The 25,941-nt window shown below is 45.2% G+C and overlaps 1 protein-coding gene across 1 annotated transcript in view; it reads right to left on the bottom strand.

The window, feature by feature from the left end:
* LOC115459040 (neural Wiskott-Aldrich syndrome protein-like) overlaps positions 1–25,941 on the bottom strand; it is a gene marked incomplete at its 3' end in the record, with an annotated part of 118,467 nt that overhangs the window by 69,527 nt on the left and 22,999 nt on the right. The window contains 2 exon segments of the mRNA XM_030188903.1: positions 10,096–10,182; positions 10,802–10,936. Of these exon segments, the coding sequence (XP_030044763.1) occupies positions 10,096–10,182; positions 10,802–10,936 (222 nt within the window).

Below are 25,941 nucleotides of genomic sequence, written 5' to 3' on the forward strand. Positions count from 1 at the left end.
CAGCTGAAAAGTTATGCTACTAGGCTTGGGCATAAATTTAGAAGGCTATCTTAGGAGCATAAAATTTTGGAGCTCAGCATTTTCTGAATATTTGGCCCTACATGACCAGTAAGGTGCATTCAAGATTCAGTGCTAGGGCAGCACTTTCAGCATCATCATTAGCTGAGCATAGGGAACAAATAAAAGTAAGAGAAACAGAGGCACTCCAAAATAATGATTTTAAGAAAACTACAGACAGCACAAAACACGGTTGCCAGACTCATCTTCGGAAAAACACGCTTCGAAAGCGCAAAACTCCTCTTAAGAAGCTTACATTGGCTTCCTATGAACGCTCGCATAACATTCAAAATATGCACAATAGTCCACAGAATCATCTACAGACTCACACCAGATTACATGATGGAACTTATCGATCTACCATTAAGAAACATGACGAGAACAGCAAGAACCTACCTAACTATTCACTACCCCAATTGCAAAGGTATAAAATATTGTAATTAAAGATAAACCTGGTACTTGCAGACGGAATATCCCATTCAATTTCACAATTCACAAGTATAATTCTCTCACAAATAACTCACTTTACTAAGGATAAAGCTTCAGATACAAGCTAGAGGTATGTATGCTAGAGCCGAGTATCTGAAGCTTTATCCTCAGTAAAGTGAGTTATTTGTGAGAGAATTATACTTGTGAATTGTGAAATTGAAAGGTATAAAATACAAATCTTCACATGCCATCAGCCTCTCCTCTATAGGCACACAATTTTGGAACTCAGTACCCAAAGACCTGAAACTCACATAAAACTACCTAAAATTCAGAAAAAACCTGAAAACACATCTTTTCAAGAATTCTTTCCTCCCCTGGATCTGCCTAATCCCACAAAACCATACATCACGAAATGTTGAGACATGTAAAACAATAATATTAACCTCTTTCACAATATGCTAATATATATCAACCTGAGTGTTTATTGTACTTCTGTATTATGTACTAGACTTCTACAAATCTAAATTTTGTAACCGCCTTTTTAGCAATACATAAGCCACATTGAACCTTGCCATATGGTGGGAAAATGTGGGATACAAATGCAATAAATAAATATCGCAGAAGGACTTGAAGTAGAAGTACATCTTATTTGCTTCAACTGCATATGTGAGTTTTGAAGAAATTAATGGGTTTGTCCAATATGTTATTCAATTGATAGATGATTCGACGTATAACAACTTTTTGAAGTTAAATAAGCAAAAAACCAAATTGGTTTGTTTTGGGAATTCAGATGGGATTATCGGAAGGAAGACTGTGCTGCATTCTGGGGAAGTGTTTGATATAGAAGAGAAGTCCAAAGTTTTGGGTGTATTACTTGATTCTAAATTATTTTTTGCAATACAGATAAATGAACTAGTAAGAAAAACTTTTTTCAATGTCAATTGCGTGCAATATGGTAAAATTATATAACATACCTAATAATTTTCTTTCCATTAATCATAGCTGATCAATCCATAGACTGGTGGGTTGTGTCCATCTACCAGCAGGTGGAGATAGAGAGCAATCCTTTTGCCTCCCTATACGTGGTCATGTGCTGCCGGAAACTCCTCAGTATGTCGATATCAAAGCTCCATCCGCAGGACTCAGCACTTAGAGAATTACACCCACAAAGGGACACTCTGCACAGCTCACCACCGCCGAAACGGGGGAGGGGAATCAACCCAGCTCATCCCCACACAAGTGGGGGAGGGGAATCCGTCCAGCTCATCCCCGCGGAGCAGGGGAGGGACACCACACCCGCCGATGCAAGGGGATCTGGCTTATCCTGCGACTGCAACCGTGGGAGGAGCTGGCTGACCCAAACACCGCCGAAGCGGGAGGGATATAAGGCTGCCCTACTGCCGCACGAAGCGGGAGGGAGTGCCGGCAGAATTTAGGTCTCAATCCAGCCCCATAAAACAGAGGGGAGAGGAATGCAGCAGCTCACTGTAACACAAAATCGTCAACTCCAGAAGAATTCAATCGAAAAAAACTTGAACACGAAGACCTCCTGAACAGGAACTGAAGACTAAACTTGAACCTGAAATGCAACCATAATATAAACAGTACAGATATCTGGGAGGGGCTATGGATTGATCAGCTATGATTAATGGAAAGAAAATTATCAGGTATGATACATAATTTTACCTTCCATATCATCAGGCTGATCAATCCATAGACTGGTGGGATGTACCGAAGCAGTACTCACCCAGGGCGGGACATAGAAATCCCTGACCGCAACACTGAAGCTCCAAACCGGGCCTCCGCCCGAGCAGCCACAGTCAAGCGGTAATGACTGGAGAAGGTATGAGCCGATGCCCAAGTTGCTGCCTTACAAATCTCCTCCAAGGAGACGGACCCGGCCTCTGCCATCGAGGCCGCCTGTGCTCTAGTGGAGTGAGCCTTCAGCTGGATAGGCAGCACCTTCCCCGCGGCCACATAAGCCGCTGCAATGGTTTCCTTGACCCATCGTGCCACTGTAGGCTTGGATGGCTGCAGACCCTTACGAGGACCTGCGAACAGAACAGATGATCCGACTTCCGGAAATCATTGGTTACTTCCAAGTATCTGATGATGACTCGTCTCACATCTAGATATTTGAGAGCAGAGTACTCCTCTGGGTAGTCCTCCCTACGAAAGGAGGGTAGGCAGAGCTGCTGATTCACATGGAAACGAGAAACAATCTTGGGCAGGAAGGAAAGCACCGTGCGAATAGACACTCCTGCCTCAGTGAACTGCAGGAAGGGCTCTCGACATGATAGCGCCTGGAGCTCGGAAACTCGTCTGGCTGAAGTGATAGCCACCAAAAAGACTGCTTTCAACGTCAGGTCTTTCAGAGATGCCCTCGACAAGGGTTCAAAAGGCGGCTTCTGCAAGGCTCTTAGCACCAGGTTGAGATTCCACGTAGGCATCACAGAATGCAGAGAAGGGCGTAGGTGATTAACTCCCTTGAGAAAGCGCACCACATCTGGCTGCGAGGCCAGGGAAGCACCCTTCAGGCGACCCCTGAAGCAAGCCAGAGCCGCTACCTGGACTTTAAAGGAACTGAGCGACAGGCCTTTCTCCAGACCTTCTTGCAGGAACGCCAACACTGACAAAATTGGAGCAGTGAAGGGAGAAAGAGAGCCTGCCTCACACCACGATGCAAAGGCAGGCCAAACCCTGGCGTAAGCAGTAGAAGTAGAGCGCTTCCTCGCTCTCAGCATAGTGGCGATGACCTTGTCTGAGAAGCCCTTCTTCCTCAGACACTGCCGCTCAATAGCCAGGCCGTAAGACCAAAGGGGGAGGGATCCTCCATCACCACGGGACCCTGATGCAACAGGCCCCGCTCCGCTGGCAGCCGCAGAGGGCCGTCCACTGAGAGCCTGATCAAGTCCGCATACCAGGGACGTCTGGGCCAATCCGGACCCACCAGGATTATCCGGCCCGGATGCTTTGCCACCCGGTCTAGCACCCTGCCCAACATGGGCCAGGGCGGGAACACATAGAGAAGCTCCTGTGTCGGCCACTGTTGGAAAAGAGCATCTACTCCCAGAGATCGAGGGACCCGTCCTCTGCTGGAAAAGCGTGGCACTTGGCAATTGGCCGATGACGCCATCAGATCTAGGCTCGGCTGGCCCCAGCGCTTCGTGATGTCCAAGAACGCCTGAACCGATAACTGCCACTCTCCGGGATCCAAGGTATGGCGACTGAGAAAGTCCGCCTTGACATTCATGACTCCCACAATGTGGGCCGCCGACAGCTGTTCCAGGTTGGCTTCCGCCCACTGGCATATATGCATGGCCTCCTTGGCTAGAGGGGCGCTCTTGGTACCTCCCTGGCGGTTGACATAGGCCACAGCCGTGGCATTGTCCGACAAGACCCGTACTGGCTTCAACGCCAGTACCGGGATGAACTCCAAAAGCGCCAACCGAATGGCTCTGAGTTCCAGGAGGTTGATAGACCACTTTGCCTCTGCAGGAGACCAGAGCCCCTGCGCTGTCCTTCCCAAGCAGTGGGCTCCCCAGCCCGTCAAAGAGGCGTCCATCGTGACGACAACCCACTCCGGGGTCAAAAGAGGCATTCCTGCGGACAGCTTGTCTGGCCTCAGCCACCAGCTCAGCGCCTTGCGCACCGCTGGATCCAAGGGAAGGCGCACAGCGTAATCCACCGATACTGGAGTCCAGCGCTGCAGCAGAGAGTGCTGTAGAGGTCTCATATGGGCCCTGGCCCAGGGCACTACTTCCATCGTGGCCGTCATAGAGCCCAACAGCTGCACATAGTCCCAAGCCCGAAGAGGAGAGGCTACTAGGAACTGGTCCACCTGAGCCTGAAGCTTGACAATCCGATTGTCTGGCAAGAACACTCTGCCCACTTGGGTGTCGAATCGAACTCCCAGATACTCCAGGGACTGAGTCGGGCGCAGCTGGCTTTTCTCCCAGTTGATGATTCACCCCAGGAAGCTCAAAAGAGCAATCACCCGGTCTGAAGCTCTGCCGCACTCTGCATAAGAGGGGGCTTGGATCAACCAGTCGTCCAGATAAGGATGGACTTGTACTCCTTCCTTGCGTAGGAAGGCCGCGATGACCACCATTACTTTGGAGAAGGTCCGCGGAGCAGTAGCCAACCCGAACAGGAGGGCTCTGAACTGGAAGTGTCGGCCCAGGACTGCAAAACGCAGAAAGCGTTGATGAGGAGGCCAGATGGGAATATGCAAGTAGGCTTCTTTGATGTCCAAGGATGCCAGGAACTCCCCTGCCTTCGCTGCCGCTATAACAGAGCGGAGAGTCTCCATTCGGAAGTGTCGAACTTTCAAGGCCCGATTGACCCCTTTGAGGTCGAGGTTAGGCCGTACAGAACCTCCTTTCTTTGGTACCACAAAGTAAATGGAGTAACGTCCCTTGCCAAGCTGATTTTCTGGCACCAGAACGACCGCACCCAGGCGGATCAGATTGTCCAAAGTCTGCTGCACTGCCACAGCTTTGAGCGGAGACTTGCAGGGAGAGTGCACAAACCCGTCTCTTAAGGATCGGCAGAACTCTAGCTTGTAGCCGTCTCTGATGACTTCCAGCACCCAAGCGTCTGAAGTTACCCTGGTTCACTCATCCAGAAACGAGGATAGGCGTCCTCCAATCTGCTCTGGGCCATGGACCAGGGCCCCGTCATTGGGTACGAGACCCTGGGGGAGGACCGGAGGACGCACCTCCGGGACGGCGGTCTCTGCGAAAGGAATGCTGCTTGGGGGAGAAGTTCCTCTTGAAGGAAGAGGGGGCAGAGGAGCCCGACTTGCCCGGGCGATACCGACGGGCTTCCTGCAACAGTCCTTTGGAGGAACCAGGGCGGGCACCATTGGCCCGAGCCCTGACCTCCGGTAACCTCTTGCCCTTAGACGTGCCGAGATCAGTCACAATCTTGTCCAGCTCGACCCCAAAGAGCAGCTTGCTTTTAAAAGGCAACTTAGCCAGGCGAGACTTAGAGGCGTGGTCAGCAGACCAATGCTTCAGCCAAAGCCAGCGCCGTGCAGAGACTGTCTGAGCCATACCTTTAGCCGAGGCTCTCAAGACATCATACAGCAAGTCTGCCAAGTAGGCCAAGCCCAATTCCAGGGCCGGCCAATCAGCCCTCAAGGAAGGATCCGAGGAGGAAGCCCGCTGCACAATCATCAGGCACGCCCTGGCCACATAGGAGCCGCAAACTGAGGCCTGCAAACTTAAAGCAGCCACCTCGAAGGACGACTTTAAATCCGCCTCCTGTCTTGGGCGTCCTTTAGGGCCGTGCCACCTTCCACCTGCAACGCCGTTTTCGTAGTGACCACAGTGATTAAAGAATCCACGGTAGGCCAAAGAAAGGCCTCCTGTTCACCTTCAGGCCGAGGATAGAGGCGGGACATAGCCCTAGCCACTTTAAGACTCGCATCTGGGAAATCCCATTGAGCCAAAATCAAGGTGTGCATGGCTTCATGCACGTGGAAGGTTCTAGGCGGGCGCTTCATCCCCAGCATAATGGCAGAGCCAGCAGAGGCTGAGGGAGAGACGTCCTCCGGAGAGGAAATCTTCAAAATGCTCAACATAGTAACATAGTAGATGACTGCAGAAAAAGATCTGCACGGTCCATCCAGTCTGCCCAACAAGATAACTCATATGTGCTACTTTAGGCCTGCACTAACAGGTTGGGCAAATCCTCTGAGCGAAAGATCCGTGCTGCAGAGGGGTCATCCGCTCCATCCGAGCGGGAATCCGTCTCCTCCAAGGAATCCCCAAAGGACCGTTGGGAGAACTCAGATACGCTGCCCTCATCTACATCAGAGGAGACAGAGTCCTCTAGGGCCTGGAAATCCACCCGAGGGCGTTTGCTTCCTGAGGCCTCAACCCCTTTATCAAACAGGGGAGGAGGGGCAGCGTTTTGCATAAGAAAAGCCTGATGCAGCAGCAAAATGAACTCAGGGGAGAAACCCTCCAAACTGTGCACTTCTGCAGCCTGGGCCATGGCCCTAGACGCATCCTCAACCGGCGCGCGCAAGAGCGGGGGAGAAACATGCTGCACATCCAAAATGGCGTCTGGCACGAAACTCCAAGGAGTCTCGCGGGAAGAACGGCGCTTAACTTTGCCGCTTTCTTGCCGTCACCCGAACCAAGGGCGACCATAGCATTAACGTCTCCCACCTCGAGGGCGGCCCAAGAAGAAGCTGTCCGAGCAGAGTGGCCGGCCAAAATGGGGGGGGGGGGGGGGGGGCGAGCAGCGGGGGATGGGCGCTTAAGGCGGGAAAAACCGCCGCACCGGAGGAAGAACCGGAACACTGACCGGACTCCAAACTGACGCCCAAAAAAGGCGATTCAGGCTTTGAAACCCCCGCTAGACGCGCACACGCAGTCCGGGGAGCGATTCTTCGTGCCCTCGCCCTTCGACGCCATAAGCCACGTGGAGACCGATCAGGGAACCCCCTGCCCGCTACAAAAGGTAAAAATTACCTGCTTCTCGCTCCGAGCTGTAACAAACTGGTGTCCCAGTGAGCAGCTGCAATAAACGCCGATATAAACGTTGAAATAAATGCCCTTAAAGGACGTTCAAAAAAAATTTTTTTTTTTTTTTTTTTTTTTTTTTAACAGAGCCAGCGGGAGGGGGGAGAAAAAGGAGGGACCTGGCACCACCAGGTTTGCACTTGCTCAAGAAGAGCCCGCAACCCCAGGTACTCAACAAAACCTAAGAATTAGGCTTAGAGACCTAGCCAGAGCTGCTGCTGTGTGTGACCACCACCTGCTGAGATAGAGAACATACTGAGGAGTTTCCGTCAGCACATGACCACATATAGGGAGGCAAAAGGATTGCTCTCTATCTCCACCTGCTGGTAGATGGACACAACCCACCAGTCTATGGATTGATCAGCATGATGATATGGAAGTTCATATTTAACTTCCGAAAGTTTTCGGGTAGTGGTTCAGCCAATCATTTTACCTCAATTAGATTATTGCAATTCTTTGTATGGTGGAACTGCAGCAAAACTGTTGGCTAGAGTGCTCATCTAATTTTTGGAGCTAAAAAATATGATCAGGTTACTCTGCTTTTGTGACAATTGCATTGGCTCTCTATTAAGGAGAGAGTTGTTTTTAAATTGGTAATATTAGTATATAAAACTTTATACGGTATGGGTCCAGAAGGTTTGGTTCACTCTCTCTCACTTCCAATTAACCATACAAATTCCTAGTCACAATCTTTGTTGGAACTTGGCTTTCCTTCAATAAAATCTGCTCGTTTAAAATTGTTAATTGATCATTCTTTTGGATATCATGGAACTAAAGCAGAGGAATAATCCTTCAGTGGATTTAAGACTAATTTCATCTTATTTTCTTTTTCAAAAAGTTTTTAAAAACTTATTTTAATTATGATGTAAATGCATAAACTGCAATCTACGATTGTTGTAAATGTCTTATCTGGTTAGATGTATATGGTTTGTTAATCTATTGATGAGATTAGTGGACTATAAATCATAAGAATACAATACAATAGAACTACATACATTTTTAATAAAGACAACAGGGGGAATAAAAGAAAAGGAAAATGATTTGAAAAAGACTTGTAATAATAGTTTAGGACTTGGAATTTGTTTTCACAAACCATGCATACCATGTACTACTTGTCAGTCAGGAGGAAGAATTCCAATGACAAGAGATCATTGTAAGTGATAAGTGGGGTTCAGACAGCGGAAAACGGTAGAAGATTTGAGAATATTCATGCTGCACTTGTTTCAATAACAGACCTTCTTAAACTTTTTAAAAGGGAGGTGTAGAGGAAGGTAGGCCCAAGTATTAAATCAAATATGAGACATGTCTAGCATTCTGGGTCAGCAAGGTTACAACAGGTCCATAAACATGACCTAGACTTGGGTGTCTACACTGGGGATAGCGTGGTCTATTGCCCAAATTATTCACAAACATTGAAGCGTATCTATTCTTTTTATTTTTAATTGAATTTGTTTACTTTTCAACTTCATCAACTTATAACAGTTGTTCCTTCCACATGCCAGAATTACAACACTGAACATTCTAAAAAACAGTATTTCCCCTCCTTCTCTGTGCCCCCCCCCTCAGCAGCTTTTTCCCCCCCCCCCCCCCCCCCCCTCTCTCTCTCTGCCTCCTCCCATCCCATCGATTGACTCTCAGGGCAACATTCCTCCTCCATCTCTCTCTCTCTGGAAATATCCTCTTAAGATGCACAGGTGTGTGCCACCACCTCAAACATTTGAAACTACTCTTAGAGGAGAAATAATCAGTTGTACTTCTAAGAAAAGAAAACTTGATAATCTTGAAGATGAAATTAAACTTCTAGAAGCTAAACAAACATCCTTTTCACCAACAACACTTAAAGAACTATTTACAACTAAATATCAATATAATAAGTTGGCTAGCAAAATGGCCAGTCAAGAACCCTTTACTTAAAAATATGGTAAATACATTGGGGATAACAAAGCTAGTTGTTTATCATCTAAATACTTAAAAGGTAAATGAAATAAGACTCAAATTTTCTCCATTAAAAATATCAACTCACAAATAAGCTCTCGATATAGAAAATTCTTTTATTATTTTTTGATAGTCTTTTTCAATCTAATCTTAAGATAGACTCTTTCCTAAAAACTTTAGATCATCCTTCTCTTGGTGATCAACAGCAAGAAATGTTGGGAATTTCAATAACTGGAAAAGAACTTAGAATCACTATTAAATAAATGGTAGCAAATAAAACACCAGGTTCAGATGGATACACAGCAGAATTTTTTAAAAGTTCTCTATCTATACTTTCACCTCTTCTGTTACATTATTATAATTCTACATATCGTGATCCAATCTGCACAATTTTGCTACTACTGTTATAACCCTTATTCCAAAACCTGGACGAGACCATACATTACATCAAACTATAGACCTATCTCCTCCCTTCTTAATTTAGTTTACAAACTTCTCAATAAAACAATGGCATTCAGACTTAGGGCCCTGTTTACTAAGCCGCGTTATAGGCATATTAACATTTTTTAACGCGCATTAACTGTGTACGTGCCTACAATACCCCTATAGGCACCTACACAGTTTGCACGCGCGCTAATTGTAGGCGTGTTAAAAATGCTAATGCACCTTAGTAAACAGGGCCCATAATAAAGTCTTAAATTCACTTCTACATCCTAAACAAATAGGATTCATGAAAAAAAAGAGTCATAAGTGATGATCTTAGATTATTCTATTCCCTTAACTATACAGCTTCTCGAGAAAAACTAGTATGTGGCTGTCTACCTGGTCACAAAAAAAAGCATTTGATCGCATTGAATGGTCTTCTCTTTTTAAAATTGTAGAATGGTTTAATTTAGGCCCAAAATCCATCTTCTCACCCTGCCTTGTCCTTACACATATTTACATTATGTTATCAAAAATCTCATTTAGCATCAAAACATCAACTATAAATGCAAAAATGCTATATTTTGAAAAATAAAATCATAGCATATTATAGATCAATACTATTAAGTAAAGATAAATCAAGATGATGTGTATGTTAAAAAGCAGCTACAGCTCAGCAGCACTACAAAAATGGACCTGTAATAAGAATACTTACATCTCCAGCAAAGGTATGGAAATACACTCTAGGACTATTATACAAAAAGTTTTTGTATATCTCCTGTTCCCACAATAATTTCCCCTCCTGCAAAACATAAAACAATCAGTAACCAACTATACAGCAAACACAAGAAAATTAAGCAATGTACAGAAGCAAAATTCTCCCATACAAAGATCTTCCACAATGTTTTAAGACAATGTGGCAGCCAAAAAGAGCCAATTTTCTTAAAATCAGAAGGGGACTCCGTGACAACGTGCAAGAAACTAAAGATCTGCTCCTCTGGCCAGTTAGAGGTGAGGAGGGCCCTTGTATTCAGTGGGGGAAAACAGGCACCTACCTGGAATACCATCCAAGGTGTTACTGGAAGGAGAAGGAAAGCAAGATGAGCCACAGATTAGTTGGCCCTCCTCTCTATTCAACCCCCACCCCCCCCCCCCCCCGAGCTCCCTGGACTGACCAATAGCACAGCAAGCTCCAAGCTAGCAGCCAGGTGGGTACCCTGAGCACTATGCTCTCCGGTAATGATTTTGGAACTAAAAATACTGTGAAGGCAGCAGTACCAGCCTCTGAAGGGGATGGGCAGGAGATAAAGCATAAACATTTGAGTTTGGTCATCTGGAGTCATATTAAAATATTTCTCTAAAACATATCAGGTGAAGACATATTAAAGGAAATAAACAAGCTAACATAAAAAGTTACTCACTTTGATGTCATATATTCTAATGAAGTACGATCTCTGCGGGTTATCCTTCACAAAGCAAGATACTCCACAATTTTTCTTTGACCACTGGGAGTTGCGATCTCCTACATACATCTGAACAACAGCTGAAGACATGGTCTTAAAAAAACAAAGAACAAAAAATAAGCAAGTTTGTTTCATTCAACCTTAAACTATCAACATATAATTCACACTTGTCCCCTTTCTAATAGATCGTGTTTTATATGAATAAGTTTCAAACTTACGTTTGACAATACAGCATTTTTGCAATATTGTATGCCCTGTTGCCACATTCTATTGTAACATGCTTTGGACATGCCACTATAAGGCAAAGATAAAGTAATATACACAGCAATTTACAGTAGTCTATAATATTGATATACACCACATAACCTTAAGTCCACTAGTCAGACTTCTTTTGAGACCTTTACTAGAAATATATGGTAAGCCATTAGCATTGTAACAGCTATCCCTTTCTGAAAAGGTCACAGTCAAAATATCCTATTACTAGTTATTGCTTAAACTCACAATTGGCAACTTTTAAATCTCAGCAAACAAGTAGGATTAAACTTTTATATTAGGCTCTTAAAAATCCATTCTTGGTATTTAATTGATCTACTACACGATTATACATGATGGAACTGAAATAAAAGCAGAAATATCTGCCAGAGACAGTAAAGTAGTCTCCAGCCAAATTGTCGCTGTATGCCTCATAGAATGAGCCTGCAAAGCCTGAGGAGCCTGTTTCCCCAAAAGCAAATAAGCTGGCGCAATAATCTCCTTCAGCCAGGCTTGGAAGACACTCTGCTTACCAAAAAGCACAGTCCGTCCAAACTGCGAAACTCATTTATGACTTCCAGATATCTAATTAGGACTCTCTGTGAAAGGGCGGAAGCTCCACCGATTAAGATGAAATATTGATACCACTTTCAGAAGAAAGGAAGGAACCATGCACAGGGAGATCCCTGCCCCGAACAGCAGGGAAGGTGGTATCCCGACAGAGAGCCTGAAGCAATGAAACCTTAAGTGCCAATGAAAGAAATGCTGTCTTTAGCATAAGATCTTTCATGGAGGACTTCCAGAGTAGCTCAGAAGAGCCCAGCCTAAATTAAGGTCCCACTCTTGATATGGTATAAGAAAGGGAGGCTGCAAGCAGTCCGCTCTCCACAAGAACCAAACGATATCCAGGTAAGCTGCAAAAGGCATCTTCTGCAGTCAGCCCCTGAAACAGGACAAAGCCACAACCTGAACTTTCAGAGAACTCAACATCGATTCTTTCTGAAGACCTGTCTGGAGAAACACTAAGATGTGCACAATCTGAGCAGACTAGAAAGAAAGTCTGCACTCAGAACACCAGCCCCCAAATGTCCTACACACCCTCACATACACCATGGATGTACAGCGTTTCTGAGCCTAAAGCAAGGTAGCAATAACTGAATCAGAAAAACCTCTTCACCTCAACCAACCCTTTCGATGGCCAAGCTGCAAGACCAAAGGAGCACAGATCCTCCATGAGCACCGGACCACGATTCAGTAGGTCATGTACCTACGGAAAAAGGAGAGGATCCCCATCCAACAGGTCCACCTACTATGGCCTCAGCGGCCAATCTGGGGCTACAAGAATTACTCGACCTTGGTGCAATGTGATCCTTCTCAACACACAACCTACCATGGGCCAAGGATGGAAGACATACAGTAGATGCGTCTCCAGCCAGGGCTGCAATAGGGCATCGAGCCCGAGTCTTTCCAACTGCTGAAGAACTTAAGGCACTTTGGCATTCCTTTTTGTCACCATCAAGTCCAGAAACGGAAAGCCCCATCGGTCCACTATCACCTGAAAACCCTGGCTGGATAGTTCCTATTCTCCCAGGTCCTGCTGAGAAAGTTCACCTCCACATTAAAGGACCCAGCAATGCGAACCACTGACAAGCGGAGAAAGTTCTTCTCTGCCCAACTCACAAGGGATGCCGCCTCCACCATCAGACAACTGTGGGTCCTGCCTTGCTTGATGATATAAGCCACCATCATCACATTGTTGCAGAAAACGCGGGCCAGGGCCCCCCGCCAGAGAGGGTGAAGTCAAATAAGGCATTCCACAGTGCCCTGAGCGCCAAGCAATTTATCGACCACTGATACTCCTGTTCCATCCTGGTACTCTATGCCAGATGAACTTGTAATGCGCTCCCCAATCCGACTTGCTGGCATCCATTGTCACCACCTCCCATTGTGTTATTGGAAAGGGCGATCCAGCGGTCAAATTCCTGTGCAACAACCACCACCTTCATACTCCATCTGGCAACCAGCGCCTAAGGAAGATGAAGGTCATACTTCTGTGACACTGGAGACCAGCGGCTGAAGAGACTCCTATAATGGCCGCATATGAGCCCTTGCCCATGATAATCACTTCCATCGCTGTCATCATTGACCCCAGAACCTAGACTTAGTCCCAGACCTGGGCCTGCCTTGACTGAGGAAGAGGATGAATCTGTTGAACCAGTTTCGACCTCCTGTGTTCCACGAGGAAGACCTGTTTCCTTACTGAATCAAACAGAATGCCCAGATATTCTAGCATCTACTATGGAGTTAATCTGCTTGTCTCAAAATTGATCACCCAACCCAATGGCTGCAGAAGATGAACAACTCTGTCCGTTGTCACTGCCACAGCTATCCAAATAGGTTGGCACAGGAATGAGCCAGTCATTGAGATATGGGTGAACTCCGATCCCTAGGCAGCCACCACCACCATAACCTTGGTAAATGTTCTTGGAGCCATGGTGAGACAAAAACGCAAACCCTGAACTGGAAGTAACGGACCAGCACCACAAAAAATAGAAACCTCTGAAGCAGCAGTCATACGGGTATATGCAAGTACACTTCCTTGAGAACAAGAATGGCATAAAATTCTCCCACTTGAACCAAGACTATGGCTGCTCTTAGTGTTTCCATGTGAAAGCGAGACACTTGGAGGCAGTGGTTTAGACTGAGATCCAAGACCGGTCGAAAGGTACTTCCTTCTTTGGGACAATGAAGTGGAGTTATTAACAAAGAATCTACAGTGACTTGAACCTTGACCACCTTGGTTCCCTTTTGACAAGGAGATTTCAAGAACAGTGTCACCCCACCCCTCACCTATCCACACCCATCCTGTTAGAATATCAATGATATGCTTTGATGTCCCCATGCATACCTCCGACCCACCCCCATCTTCCCACCCTGTCAGACTGTCATAGTAATGCTTGAATGTTTTCACTTATATACACTGTCAGCTAGCACATTTGCTTATTTCCAATCTGACGAAGAAGGGCAACCTTCGAAAGCTAATCAAGAAATGTATTAAGTTATGTCCAATAAAAAAGGTATCATCTTATTTTCTTTTCCACGTTTTATTTTGTTTGATTTCTATTGATAACCTTAAGAGTGGACTAACACGGCTACCACACTCCTCTACTTAAGAACAGTGGCGCAACCGGGCAGAACTCCAACTTGTAGCCTTCTATAAGAATATACAGAACCCACTGATCTAATGTGATTTTGGCCCACACCTCCCAAAACTCCTGAAGATGTCCTCTCATCTGAGGAAAAGAAGAATGGAGCAGTCTCACATCACTGCGAACCTCAGGAGGAATTAGGCACTCTGACTGAGAGGAGGACCTTCCTGTCCGTACGAAAGGAAGATTGGCATGCCTGAAAGCAGGACTTCTGATCATATTGCTGCCGATCAGCCCAATACAGTCTGCTGTCTCAAAATTGAGAGCCGCCTGAAAATGGATGACCCGAGGCCTTTGGCTTATCTTCTGGCAACCGCTATGGGTTAGTTTCCCTCAGTTCTTTCACCAAGTTACTGAGATCTTCTCTAAATAGCCACGCCCCAAAAGGGATGTTTAACTAGATATGACTGACGCTGCATCCGCTGCCCAATGCAACAACCAGAGTTACTGACATGCTGTAACAGCCACAGACATACTGCAGGTCATAATCCGTAACATGTCATACATAGTTTCTTCGAAGGGGTGAACAAACATGTGGATAAAGGGGAGCCAGTTGATATTGTGCATCTGGATTTTCAGAAGGCGTTTGACAAAGTACCTCGACTCCAGAGGAAACTGGAGAGTCATGGGATAGGAGGTAGTGTTCTATTGTGGATTAAAAAACTGGTTAAAAGATAGAAAACAGAGAGTAGGGTTAAATGGTCAGTATTCTCAATGGAGAAGGGTAGTTAGTGGGGTTCCCCAGGGCTCTGTGCTGGGACCGCTGCTTTTTAACATATTTATAAATGACCTACAGATGGGCGTAACTAGTGAGGTAATTAAATTTGCTGATGACACAAAGTTATTCAAAGTCGTTAAATTGCAGGAGGACTGTGAAAATTACAAGAGCACCTTACGAGACGGGAGACTGGGCGTCTAAATGGAAAATGACGTTTAATGTGAGCAAGTGCAAAGCGATGCATGTAGGAAAGAGGAACCCGAATTATAGCTACGTCATGCAAGGTTCCACGTTAGGAGTCACAGACCAAGAAAGGGATTTTGGTATCATCGTTGATGATACGTTGAAACCTTCTGCTCAGTGTGCTGCTGCGGCTAAGAAAGCAAATAGAATGTTAGGTATTATTAGGAAAGGAATGGGAAACAAAAATGAGAATGTTATAATGCCTTTGTATCGCTCCATGGTGCGACCGCACCTCGAATATTGTGTTCAATTCTGATTGCCGCATCTCAAAAAAGATATAGTGGAATTAGAAAAGGTGCAGAGAAGGGCGATGAAAATGATAAAGGGGATGGGACGACTTCCCTATGAGGAAAGGCTAAAGCGGCTAGGGCTCTTCAGCTTGGAGAAAAGGTGGCTGAGGGGAGATATGATAGACGTCTATAAAATAATGAGTGGAGTTGAATGGGTAGATGTGAAGCATCTGTTCAAGCTTTCCAAAAATACTAGGACTAGGGGCATGCGATGAAGCTACAATGTAGTAAATTTAAAACGAATCTGAGAAAACTTTTCTTCACCCAACGTGTAATTAAACTCAAATTCGTTGCCAGAGAATATGGTAAAGGCGGTTAGCTTAGCGGAGTTTTAAAAAGGTTTGGACGGCTTCCTAAAGGAAAAGTCCACAGACCATTATTAAGACTTCAGGACAGGTGAGAGAAAGCAAGCAGTCAAGGCCAGGAGTGGGGGAAAATATACTGGACCACGTGGGGGGAGGGGAGGCATAGCCACAAGGGGGGGTTTTGGGGGGCCTGGAAGAGTACAAGAGTGGGAGAGACACTGTACTGTGGGGGGGGGGGGGGGAGACGGGGGAGGGAGTCCAGATTCTCAGGCAGTCTGGAAAACGCAATTTTTGAAGGTCCAGATTCTTGGGTGGATATCTGGCATCCATATATATATATTTTTTTTTTTAACTTTTATTTCTACTATAGTAACATTTTACATCCCTCACACTTCCAATAAAAGCCTATTGTTTTCTTCCCCTATTTTAATAAACCAAACAGGATGCTAATCAAAAGTTAGTTCCTTAATACAGAAACCACAAATAGTTACATCTTTCTTTTTTCAGTTTCTGGCAGCCACAAAATTAAACTCAGCTTCTAACAAGAGAAGAAGTTGTCTTTTATGCTTAAAATCTACATAACGCTATTAGAGAGTTCAGGTTTAATTTTTTTTAAATCAAAACAGCAAATAGATAAAACCAAATAGACAATGATAGGAGAGGAGTGGCCTAGTGGTTAGGGTGGTCGACTTTGGTCCTGGGGAACTGAGGAACTGAGTTTGATTCCCACTTCAGGCACAGGCAGCTCCTTGTGACTCTGGGCAAGTCACTTAACCCTCCATTGCCCCATGTAAGCCGCATTGAGCCTGCCATGAATGGGAAAGCACGGGGTACAAATGTAACAAAAATAAAATAAAATAAAATTACTGCAGTAAACAAAAAGTATGGATTTGTTTTTTTGTTTGCTCTGAAAGAATTATGAAAATTTTCAAAATACAAAACTAGAAGGAAAACCAAAGTGATGGGGAAAATAGATAACAAGTAAGGTGGTAGTGTGATCATATGGACGAGGGAAATTCATGTGTCAAATGTGTGAGCCGATATACATGACTGTGGTGTTACAGCGAGGGTCCCCCCTGGCCCTTCTTGTGCTCACTATTCCCCGATGTACCATGTCTCCCTTGCTTTCCCCCTACTTTTCCCCGATGTACCATGTCTCCCTGTTGTCATTCCTTGCTTTCCCCCTACTTTTCCCTGATGTACCATGTCTCCCTGTCATCCCTTGCTTTCCCCCTCCTTGCCTCCTCCCTTCCCACATTTCCTTGTCACTTATGTCATCTTCAACCTACATTTCTAGAAGCTCCTGTACCTCCTCTCTTAGTATCATAGGCTTCCTGCCAGCCACACCCTCACTGCTGACTGAGCATGCCACTGATGTGCATCAGTACTACTACTACTACTACTACTTAACATTTCTAGAGCGCTACTAGGGTTACGCAGCGCTGTACAATTTAACAAAGAGAGACAGTCCCTGCTCAAAGAGCTTACAATCTAATAGACAAGTGAACGGTCGGTCCGATAGGGGCAGTCAAATTGGGGCATTCTGGATTCACTGAACGGTAAGGGTTAGGTGCCGAACGCAGCATTGAAGAGGCGGGCTTTAAGCAAAGACTTGAAGACGGGCAGGGAGGGGGCTTGGCGTAAGGGTTCAGGAAGGTTGTTCCAAGCGTAGGGTGAGGCGAGGCAGAATGAGCGGAGCCTGGAGTTGGCGGTGGTGGAGAAGGGTACTGAGAGGAGGGATTTATCCTGTGAACGGAGGTTACGGGCGGGAACGTAAGGGGAGATGAGGGTAGAGAGGTAGTGAGGGGCAGCAGACTGAGTGCATTTGTAGGTAAGAAGGAGAAGCTTGAATTGAATGCGGTATCTGATCGGAAGCCAGTGAAGTGACCTGAGGAGAGGGGTGATATGAGTATATCGGTTCTGGCGGAATATGAGACGTGCAGCAGAGTTCTGAACAGACTGAAGGGGGGACAGATGGCTAAGTGGGAGGCCGGTGAGGAGTAAGTTGCAGTAGTCCAGGCGAGAGGTAATGAGAGCGTGGACGAGAGTTCGGGTGGTGTGTTCAGAGAGGAAAGGGCGAATTTTGCTGATGTTAAAGAGGAAGAAGCGACAGGTCTTGGCTATCTGCTGGATATGCGCAGAGAAGGAGAGAGAGGAATCAAAGATGACCACATCTTTCCCCAGCAGTCTGACACATGGCTGCGTTAAGACTTTTTCTGCTTGGGCAGGCAGAGGTCCTGACTCCCCTTCATTCTGTGCCAAAGAGGTCCAAGGTCTGACTTCAGCAAAGAAGCTCAATATCGGATACCTCCACCACCTCACTTGACAGTAGGAATTCATTTATAAAAACTTTATGTACCACTTCTTTGGAAAAAGCCAATCAAACCAATTCATGGCTCATAAATATGACGTTTTTGCTTTAGAATGCAATGTTTGGTTAAACCAATTTTTTTTTTTTTTAATGGTGACTTAAGTTTCAATCTTTGATTCATCTGTCCAGAGAACATTCTTCCTCAAGTCTTCTTGGCCATCCAAATGAGGTGGGCAGCAATGTTCTTTTTAGAGAGAAATGAACAATTCCCATTCATTTTTTTTCCCTAATGGTACAACTGATATGAGAGTTCATGCAATCAACCAAGAAAGGCCTGCAGATCTTTAGAAGTTAGCCTGTGACTCTTTGTGACTTCATAAAGGATTTTCTGGTTTGCTCTTGAGGTGATCTTGACAAGACAACTGGTTCTGCACAGAATCACTATGGTCTTATGGTTTTTATATGTTTCAAACTGGAGACAGATTGCCCTACCACTAATTATAAATCCTTTATAACAATTAACCTTCTACAACTGCTCCAATGCTCCCAAAATTACTCCACCATCCCTTTAAACTACATCTTAATTCCCTCAACACACTGCAAACTGCCTCACTCCCCAAAATTAAATCTTCCCAGATACAAAACATGCTGAGCACACTCAGGCACAAACACACATACATGGATTGTAAATAATTCCCTATCCATGATGGGCTGCCTTTTTCATCTTTCTGATGTTTATTTCATTTTTTTGTTGTTGTTAATGCTACTGTGAAACTACTGACTGAACCATACAGTTTTCTTATTCATTGCTTTATTTATTTGGATTTATTTACCGCCTTTTTGAAGGAGTTCACTCAAGGCGGTATACAGTAAGAATAGATCTAACATTTAATTTCCACTGAAAATAATTAACTTTGTATGAACATAAATGTCATTCAGGTCCAACTGTTCTACTGCTGCTTTCCCTTAGCCATCATTATTCCAGGGACTCATCTATATACAATAAGAGTGGGGAGACAGAGATTACCCCACACACAAAAAAAAAATATGCCTTTTACAACAAAACAGTCTTGAAGAAGAAATAAATATATACCACAGAGCTGGAAAATGTTGGCACATGGTCCTCTGCCTGAAAGATAGGCAGAAGCAATAGTTTCCTTAATCCATCTTGTAGTTTTAGAAGCTGCAAGGCCTGACAACCACCCATGAGAATGAAAAGATGGTCTGACCGCCACAAGTCTTCCGTCCTATGCAGATACTCCTTCAAAACTCTGTGCACATCTAACTTCCAAAGACAACGTTGCTCCTCCAAGCCTGAAGATTTGTAACACGACTGTCTGGTTCAAATGAAAAGACGACAGGCAGAAAGGAAGGAACAGGCCACAGAACTACCCGCTCTTTGGAAAAATACATGAAAGGCAGCCTACATGAGAGAGCCTGTAATTCTGACACCCATCGGGCCGAAGACATTGCGACCAAGAACACAGTTTTTAGAAACAAATCCTTGAGAGAAGTTACATTAGGCTCAAACGGAGGATGAATCAAGGCCAAGAGAACCAGATTCAGATCCCAAGGCACACAACTCAGCAGTCGCAGAAGACTAACACCCCTGAGGAACCTGACAATATCGGGAATAGTTGCTAAGGACCTGCCTTTAGCTTGTCCTCGTAAACAAGCAAAGGCCTCCATTTGAAATTGAGAGAAGCCAGAGCCAGACCTTTATCAAAGTAGTCTTGCAAGAAATCCAGAATTTGAGCAATGGAAGCACGAAAAGCCCAAATACTACGATCCACACACCAGGCCTCCAAAATGTGCAAACACAAACATAAGCGAGAGACGTTGAGGTGCAGCAAGATTTTTGAACAGTAACAATGACTTTTGCAGAATACCCTCGCCTTCTTAACTGAGCCCTCTCAAGAGCCAAGCCATAAGACAAAACTGAGAAGTATCTAGCATGGAATGCGGGCCCTGCCTCAGTAGATCTGTCAAGTCTGGCAGTTTCAGAGGGGAATCTGCCACTAGTCAAACCAGATCGGCATACCATGGTCTTCTTGGCCAATCCAGAGCTATGAGCACCACCAGCCCCCCTGTGCCTCTCAATTTGCTTACTGACATGACTCAGCAGAGGCCAAGGAAGAAACACATAGAGGAGATTCCCCAGCCACGGCTGAATCAGAGCATCGATGCCCTCCGATTTACAATCTTTTCTCCTTGTCGCCATGAGACCCATTACTAGTTCACTCCCACGCAGGACTATGGACCCAGGGCCCATTCCGCCAGGTCCAGAGTCTGATGACTGAGAAAGTCGACCTGCACATTTAACGACCCGGCTACATGAGCTGTGGACAGCTCTAAGAGATGATCCTCTGCCCAACTCATGAGAAGCACAATTTCCTTTGACAGGTGGTAACTTCTTGTGCCGCCTTGACGACTGACGTACGCCACTGCTGTTGCGTTGTCGGAAAGAACCCCAACTGCTTTACCTACAGACTGTGAAAGGCTAGAAGGGCCAATCATATCGCCCAGGGCTCCAACAAATTGATGGGATAGGATGTTTCATCCTGGGACCAGAGGCCCAACGCAAATTGCCCCCTCCCCCTCCCGACAATGGGCGCCCCAGCGGTTACTATCATCCACTGAGGGGGATCCAATGGGACTCCCTTGGAGAGATTGGGAGTAAGAAGCCACCAATGGAGACTCGAGTGTGCTTGTGCTTGGAGCGGCAACCTATCCGCCAAAGAATCCAACTGAAGACTCCAGCAGGACAGTAGAGACCATTACAGAGAGTAGAGACCATTGCAGAGGACGCATATGAGCCTTGACCAATGGCACCACCTCTATAGTCGCTGCCATGGAGCCAAGAACATGAAGGTAATTTCTGGCCCGAGGAACCGGAAGGCGAAGGAGGCGGCAAATCTGATCCTGCAACTTGTGAATCTAGGTAACAGGAAGAAACACACACCCAGAAGGGTGCTGAACAAGACCCCCGAGGTAGTCCAGAATCTGAGAAAGGGTCAATCGAGTTTTGAGGGGATTCACTACCCAACCAAGAGATTCCAGAAACTGAACGACTGAAGGCTTTCCTGATGACGTCGCTCTAATCAGCCAATCATCTGACGCAACCACAACCATTACCCTGGTAAAGGTTTGAGGGGCCATCATTAGCCCAAAAGGCATGGCACAGAACTGATAATGGTGCCCCGACACTGCAAAACAAAGAAATCTCTGATGCTGTCAAAGAACTGGAATGTGAACATAAGCTTCGGTCAAGTCCAACACTGTTAGAAATTCTCCTGAATGCACCACAACAATGACAGATCGAAGAGTCTCCATATGAAAGCATGAGGCCTTGAAAACTCTATTTATGCCTTTGAGATCTAACATGAGGCGAAAAGTTTTGTCTTTCTTGGGTACTACAAAATAGATTGAATGAAGCCTCGTGCCCATCTCTTCCCAGAGAACCGTGCAAACCACCCTTAGACTCAAAAGTCTTGCAAGAGTATCCCTGACCACCGCCATCTTTAAGTAGGAATGACAGGGAGACTCCAGAAAGGCATCCGGATGGGAATGAACGAACTGTAAGGCATACCCGTTGTGAATAATGTCAAGGACCCACTGATCCAAAGTTATCTGAACCCATCTCCAATAAAACTCTGTTAGATGAACTCCTACCGGGATTAGAGGATGGGCTCTCTGTCCTCCCAGAGCTCATCCTTCTCACCATGGAGAAAATGGTCAGAGTCTACGCAATCTCCAGAAGCTCCATTTTCTACCTCATCATCCCAAAGCACCTTAGGGCGCTTAAAGAAGGTTGTGACCCCCTGGAGGGTCCCGGGATGACATCTGAAAGCGGTGCCGACTGCTTCAAAAGAAAAAGCTTTATGCATAGCTAATACAAACTCTTGGGGGAAACCCCCCTTCTGGAATTCCCCCATGAATCGTTGAAGAAGGTGCTGAAGGAGAAGCAAGCAGCATGAACCACAGGGACAACTCTAACTCTGCAGACTGAGGATCCAAAATGGCAGCAGTTCCCACCAAAACAGGGACCGCCAGTCTGCTGGCACCAGACTCTCCACTCTGAGCCGTGGCTCCACTAGCACTCCCTGAGCACGCTAAAACCAATTGTTCCAGAGCATGTGCTATATTTGCAAACACCAGCAGCAGACACCCTGTCACTGATGAACAGCGCAGCGCTTCAACTTCTTGCTCATGGCCCTCCAAGCAGAACAAAGCACGCCAAGACTCAATGGAGAGACAGCCACTGCAAACCGGTAAGGGAGCTGAACCGGCAGTAACAAGTAACCAAAGGCAGGAAACCCCTTTGGTTTGCCTTTCTTTTTTTTTTTAACTATTTTTTTCCCAATAAAAGAAGTAGCTGTCTCCCCTCAGCACTCAAACATCCTTTCCTCAAAAGGCACCAAGTCCAAAGAAAAGCCAGCTAGCCCTCCAGGACTGCTAAGGACTACAAGGGGTGTAAGGGGGGGAGGGACAGCCACCCGAGTGTAGCACCCCCCCAGGCACTAGAGAACCCCCACAGGCCTCAGCCTCTGCCAGCAAGCTAACAGCACTGAAAGGACAGCCTTTTTTTTTTTTCAAATAGAAAGTAAAGAAGAAGAAATAAGAACAAATAATAAGAAAATACTGAGACTGAAGGGATCACCACACCTAAGAATACTGATTCAACCTGAGGCTGGGCATGGATATTATAGGCTCAGGTAAGAATGAGAGTTCTGAGTCTCCACCTGCTGGAAGGCATGCACAATCATCAGTCATTTCTGGGCCAGTCCAGAGATATGTTAAGGAATAGTACATAAGTACACAAGTATTGCCATACTGGGACAGACCAAAGGTCCATCAAGCCCAGCATCCTGTTTCCAACAGTGGCCAATCCAGGTCTCAAATACCTGGCAAGATCCCCAAAAAAGTACAAAATATTTTATGCTGCTTATCCCAGAAATATTTTCCCCAAGTCCAATTTAATAATGGTCTACAGACTTTTCCTTTAGGAAGCCGCCCAAACCTTTTTTTAAACTCTGCTAAGCTAACAGCCTTTACCACATTTTCTGGCAACGAATTCCAGAGTTGAATTACACGTTGAGTGAAGAAAAATTTTAGAAAGTGTCTTCACGTCTACCCATTCCACTCCACTCGTTATTTTATAGACCTCTATCATATCTCCCCTCAGCCGTCTTTTCTCCAAGCTGAAGAGCCCCAGCCGCTTTAGTCTTTAGTACATTAACATCAAGCTATAAGATGGCTAAGGTATGTTGACATTTTTCAAAGTTTAAAACCTCTTTCTGCATAACTACAATCCCTCTTCCTCTCCCTCCTATGTGAGGGAACCTGCCCCCATATTAATACAAGTGTGACTAGTAGCAGAAACCATGGGTAGGATCCACAAGGGGAAGGCTGTGGGAAGCAGATCTACTCACTATAAGAGAGAAAAAGTGAGTTATGAAACGTTCTTGTTCTTTACAAGTGACATTTTTACATTTGTTAGGGGGGGGAGGGAGAGAAAAATGAAGACACCCCAGCAAAAAAATGCTCTAATACATTTCTATGAGAAAAACAGTTCCAGCTAACGAAGCACACATCAAACATATAAACGGCAAGTGACCGACTCACCTGCAAATGCGCAGTAGAGTCAGAACGCTGAGTGTGTAGAAGTCCAAGCCCCGCCTCCACCAGCAGTACAGCCCAATAGGGAGGAGGGCTTGGACATGGGCGTGCAAATCAGAGTAGGAGGGAGCAGGGAGGGAAGGAGGGGGCGGAACTGAGGGAAACAGACGCTGGGGGGAGGGCAGGGGAGAGAGCAGGGTTGGTGGACGGGGGGGGGAGGGGGGGAAGAGGCCATAGGAAAACAAAAAAACTAGCCCGTTGGTACGGGCTTAACGGCTAGTTCACTGTAACATGACAATTGCACTTTACTGCCTTCCCTCTCATCTCTTCTCCCCTTCTGATCATAGACACACAGAAGTTCGGAAAAAATTCCATGAGCAGTTCTCTGCATGCTTTCCCCTAGTTGTTGAATTTTAAAAATTATATCAAAGTGATTCTGATTCACACTGGTAGGTAGGAACGTGCATGATGCACAGGTCTCAACAATTCTGTATGCTTTACATATATGTATGACTTCTCAAAACAGCAATACCAAATTTAAAAACAAGATGAACCAGTGTGTTTACTTCTCACATCCTACTCATCAGTTTTAATTACTCTGGTATTTCTTCCCTTTCATATTCAACTAGGTGAACTGTTAAGCATCTAATCAGATAGGAATTTCGAAGAATTCCTGTCACATTTTTCCATAGCTTACTCTCTCATAAATAACACAGAAGTTTCGTACAAGCGCAAATCTTCAGGCATTTCCCCAATGATGTGCAGAAATGGTTATAATATTTACATAAAGTAAAAGCTATAGTTGTGTTGAAAAAGTTTGAGGAAAACAGTATTTACCTCAAAACCAAAAATGTTAAATTCATTATTGATACCAAAATTGCTGTCCTAGAGGCCGTTATCAATATCCATCCTGCAAGGCCTAGATATCCCCTCTCGGCTTGGAGAAGCCAGTCACAGTCAGCATATGTATCCCATTTATAAATAAGTGGCAACCTCTGAAAAATGTACACGCTAATGAGGAATGTGCTACTTCCTGCTGCTCTATCTCCGCTTTTGAAAGACTAAATAGACTGTTAACAGTACCATTTGAATTTTTTTTTAAATAAGCAATTTTTTCCCAGAAAAATTAAAAAAAAAAAAAGGTTTGCATGACAGCTGCAATAGCAGCTACTATATATGCACCAACAAACAGGTACATGCAAATCGCTATATCACATGGTCAATGCAGGCCCAGGGATCCCATTTTCTAGAGTCCATGGGGGGGGGGGGGGGGGGGGGGGGAAATAATAAAAACTGGTGGAGACCTCAGCATCCCCTCCACAAATTTTTCATAGGTTTCTACTTGCATTATAACAATCAGAAACCCTAGTCAAATGATTTTTGCAGAATTCTGGACTATTCAAAAATTCACACACAGAAGAGTACACCTCTGTAGGATAGACATGAATACCCCTGGAGTCAAGCAAATATCTCATAAGTACATAAGTATTGCCATACTGGGACAGACCAAAGGTCCATCAAGCCCAGCATCCTGTCTCCAACAGTGCCACAAATATCTGGTAAGATTCCAAAAAAGTACGAAGCATTTCATGCTGCTTATCCCAGAAATACGCAGTGGATTTTCCCCCAGTCCATTTTAATAATGGTCTATGGACTTCTCCTTTAGGAAGCCATCCAAACCTTTTTAAAACTCCGCTAAGCTAGCCGCCTTTACCACATTCTCTGGCAACGAATTTGAGTTTAGTTACTCGTTGAGTGAAGAAAGATTTTCTCCGATTCATTTTAAATTTACTACTTTGTAGCTTCATTGAATGCCCCCCTAGTCCTAGTATTTTTGGAAAAATAGACGCTTCATGTCTACCCTTTCCACTCCACTTGTTAATTTTATAGACCTCTATCATATCTCCCCTCAGTCGTATTTTCTCCAAGCTGAAGAACCCTAGCCGCTTTAGCATTTCCTCATAGGGAAGTCGTCCCATCCCCTATATCATTTTTTTTCGCCTTTCTCTGCACCTTTTCTAATTCCACTGTATCTTTTTTGAGATGCGATAACCAGAATTGAACACAATATTTGAGGTGCAGTAACAGAATGAGGAAAAGAATGAAGACATCTATATACTGCTTCTCAAATAGAGAGCTGCACGGCTTCCG

This window comes from Microcaecilia unicolor, unplaced genomic scaffold, assembly GCF_901765095.1.
Source record: "Microcaecilia unicolor unplaced genomic scaffold, aMicUni1.1, whole genome shotgun sequence".
Lineage (NCBI taxonomy): Eukaryota > Metazoa > Chordata > Amphibia > Gymnophiona > Siphonopidae > Microcaecilia > Microcaecilia unicolor.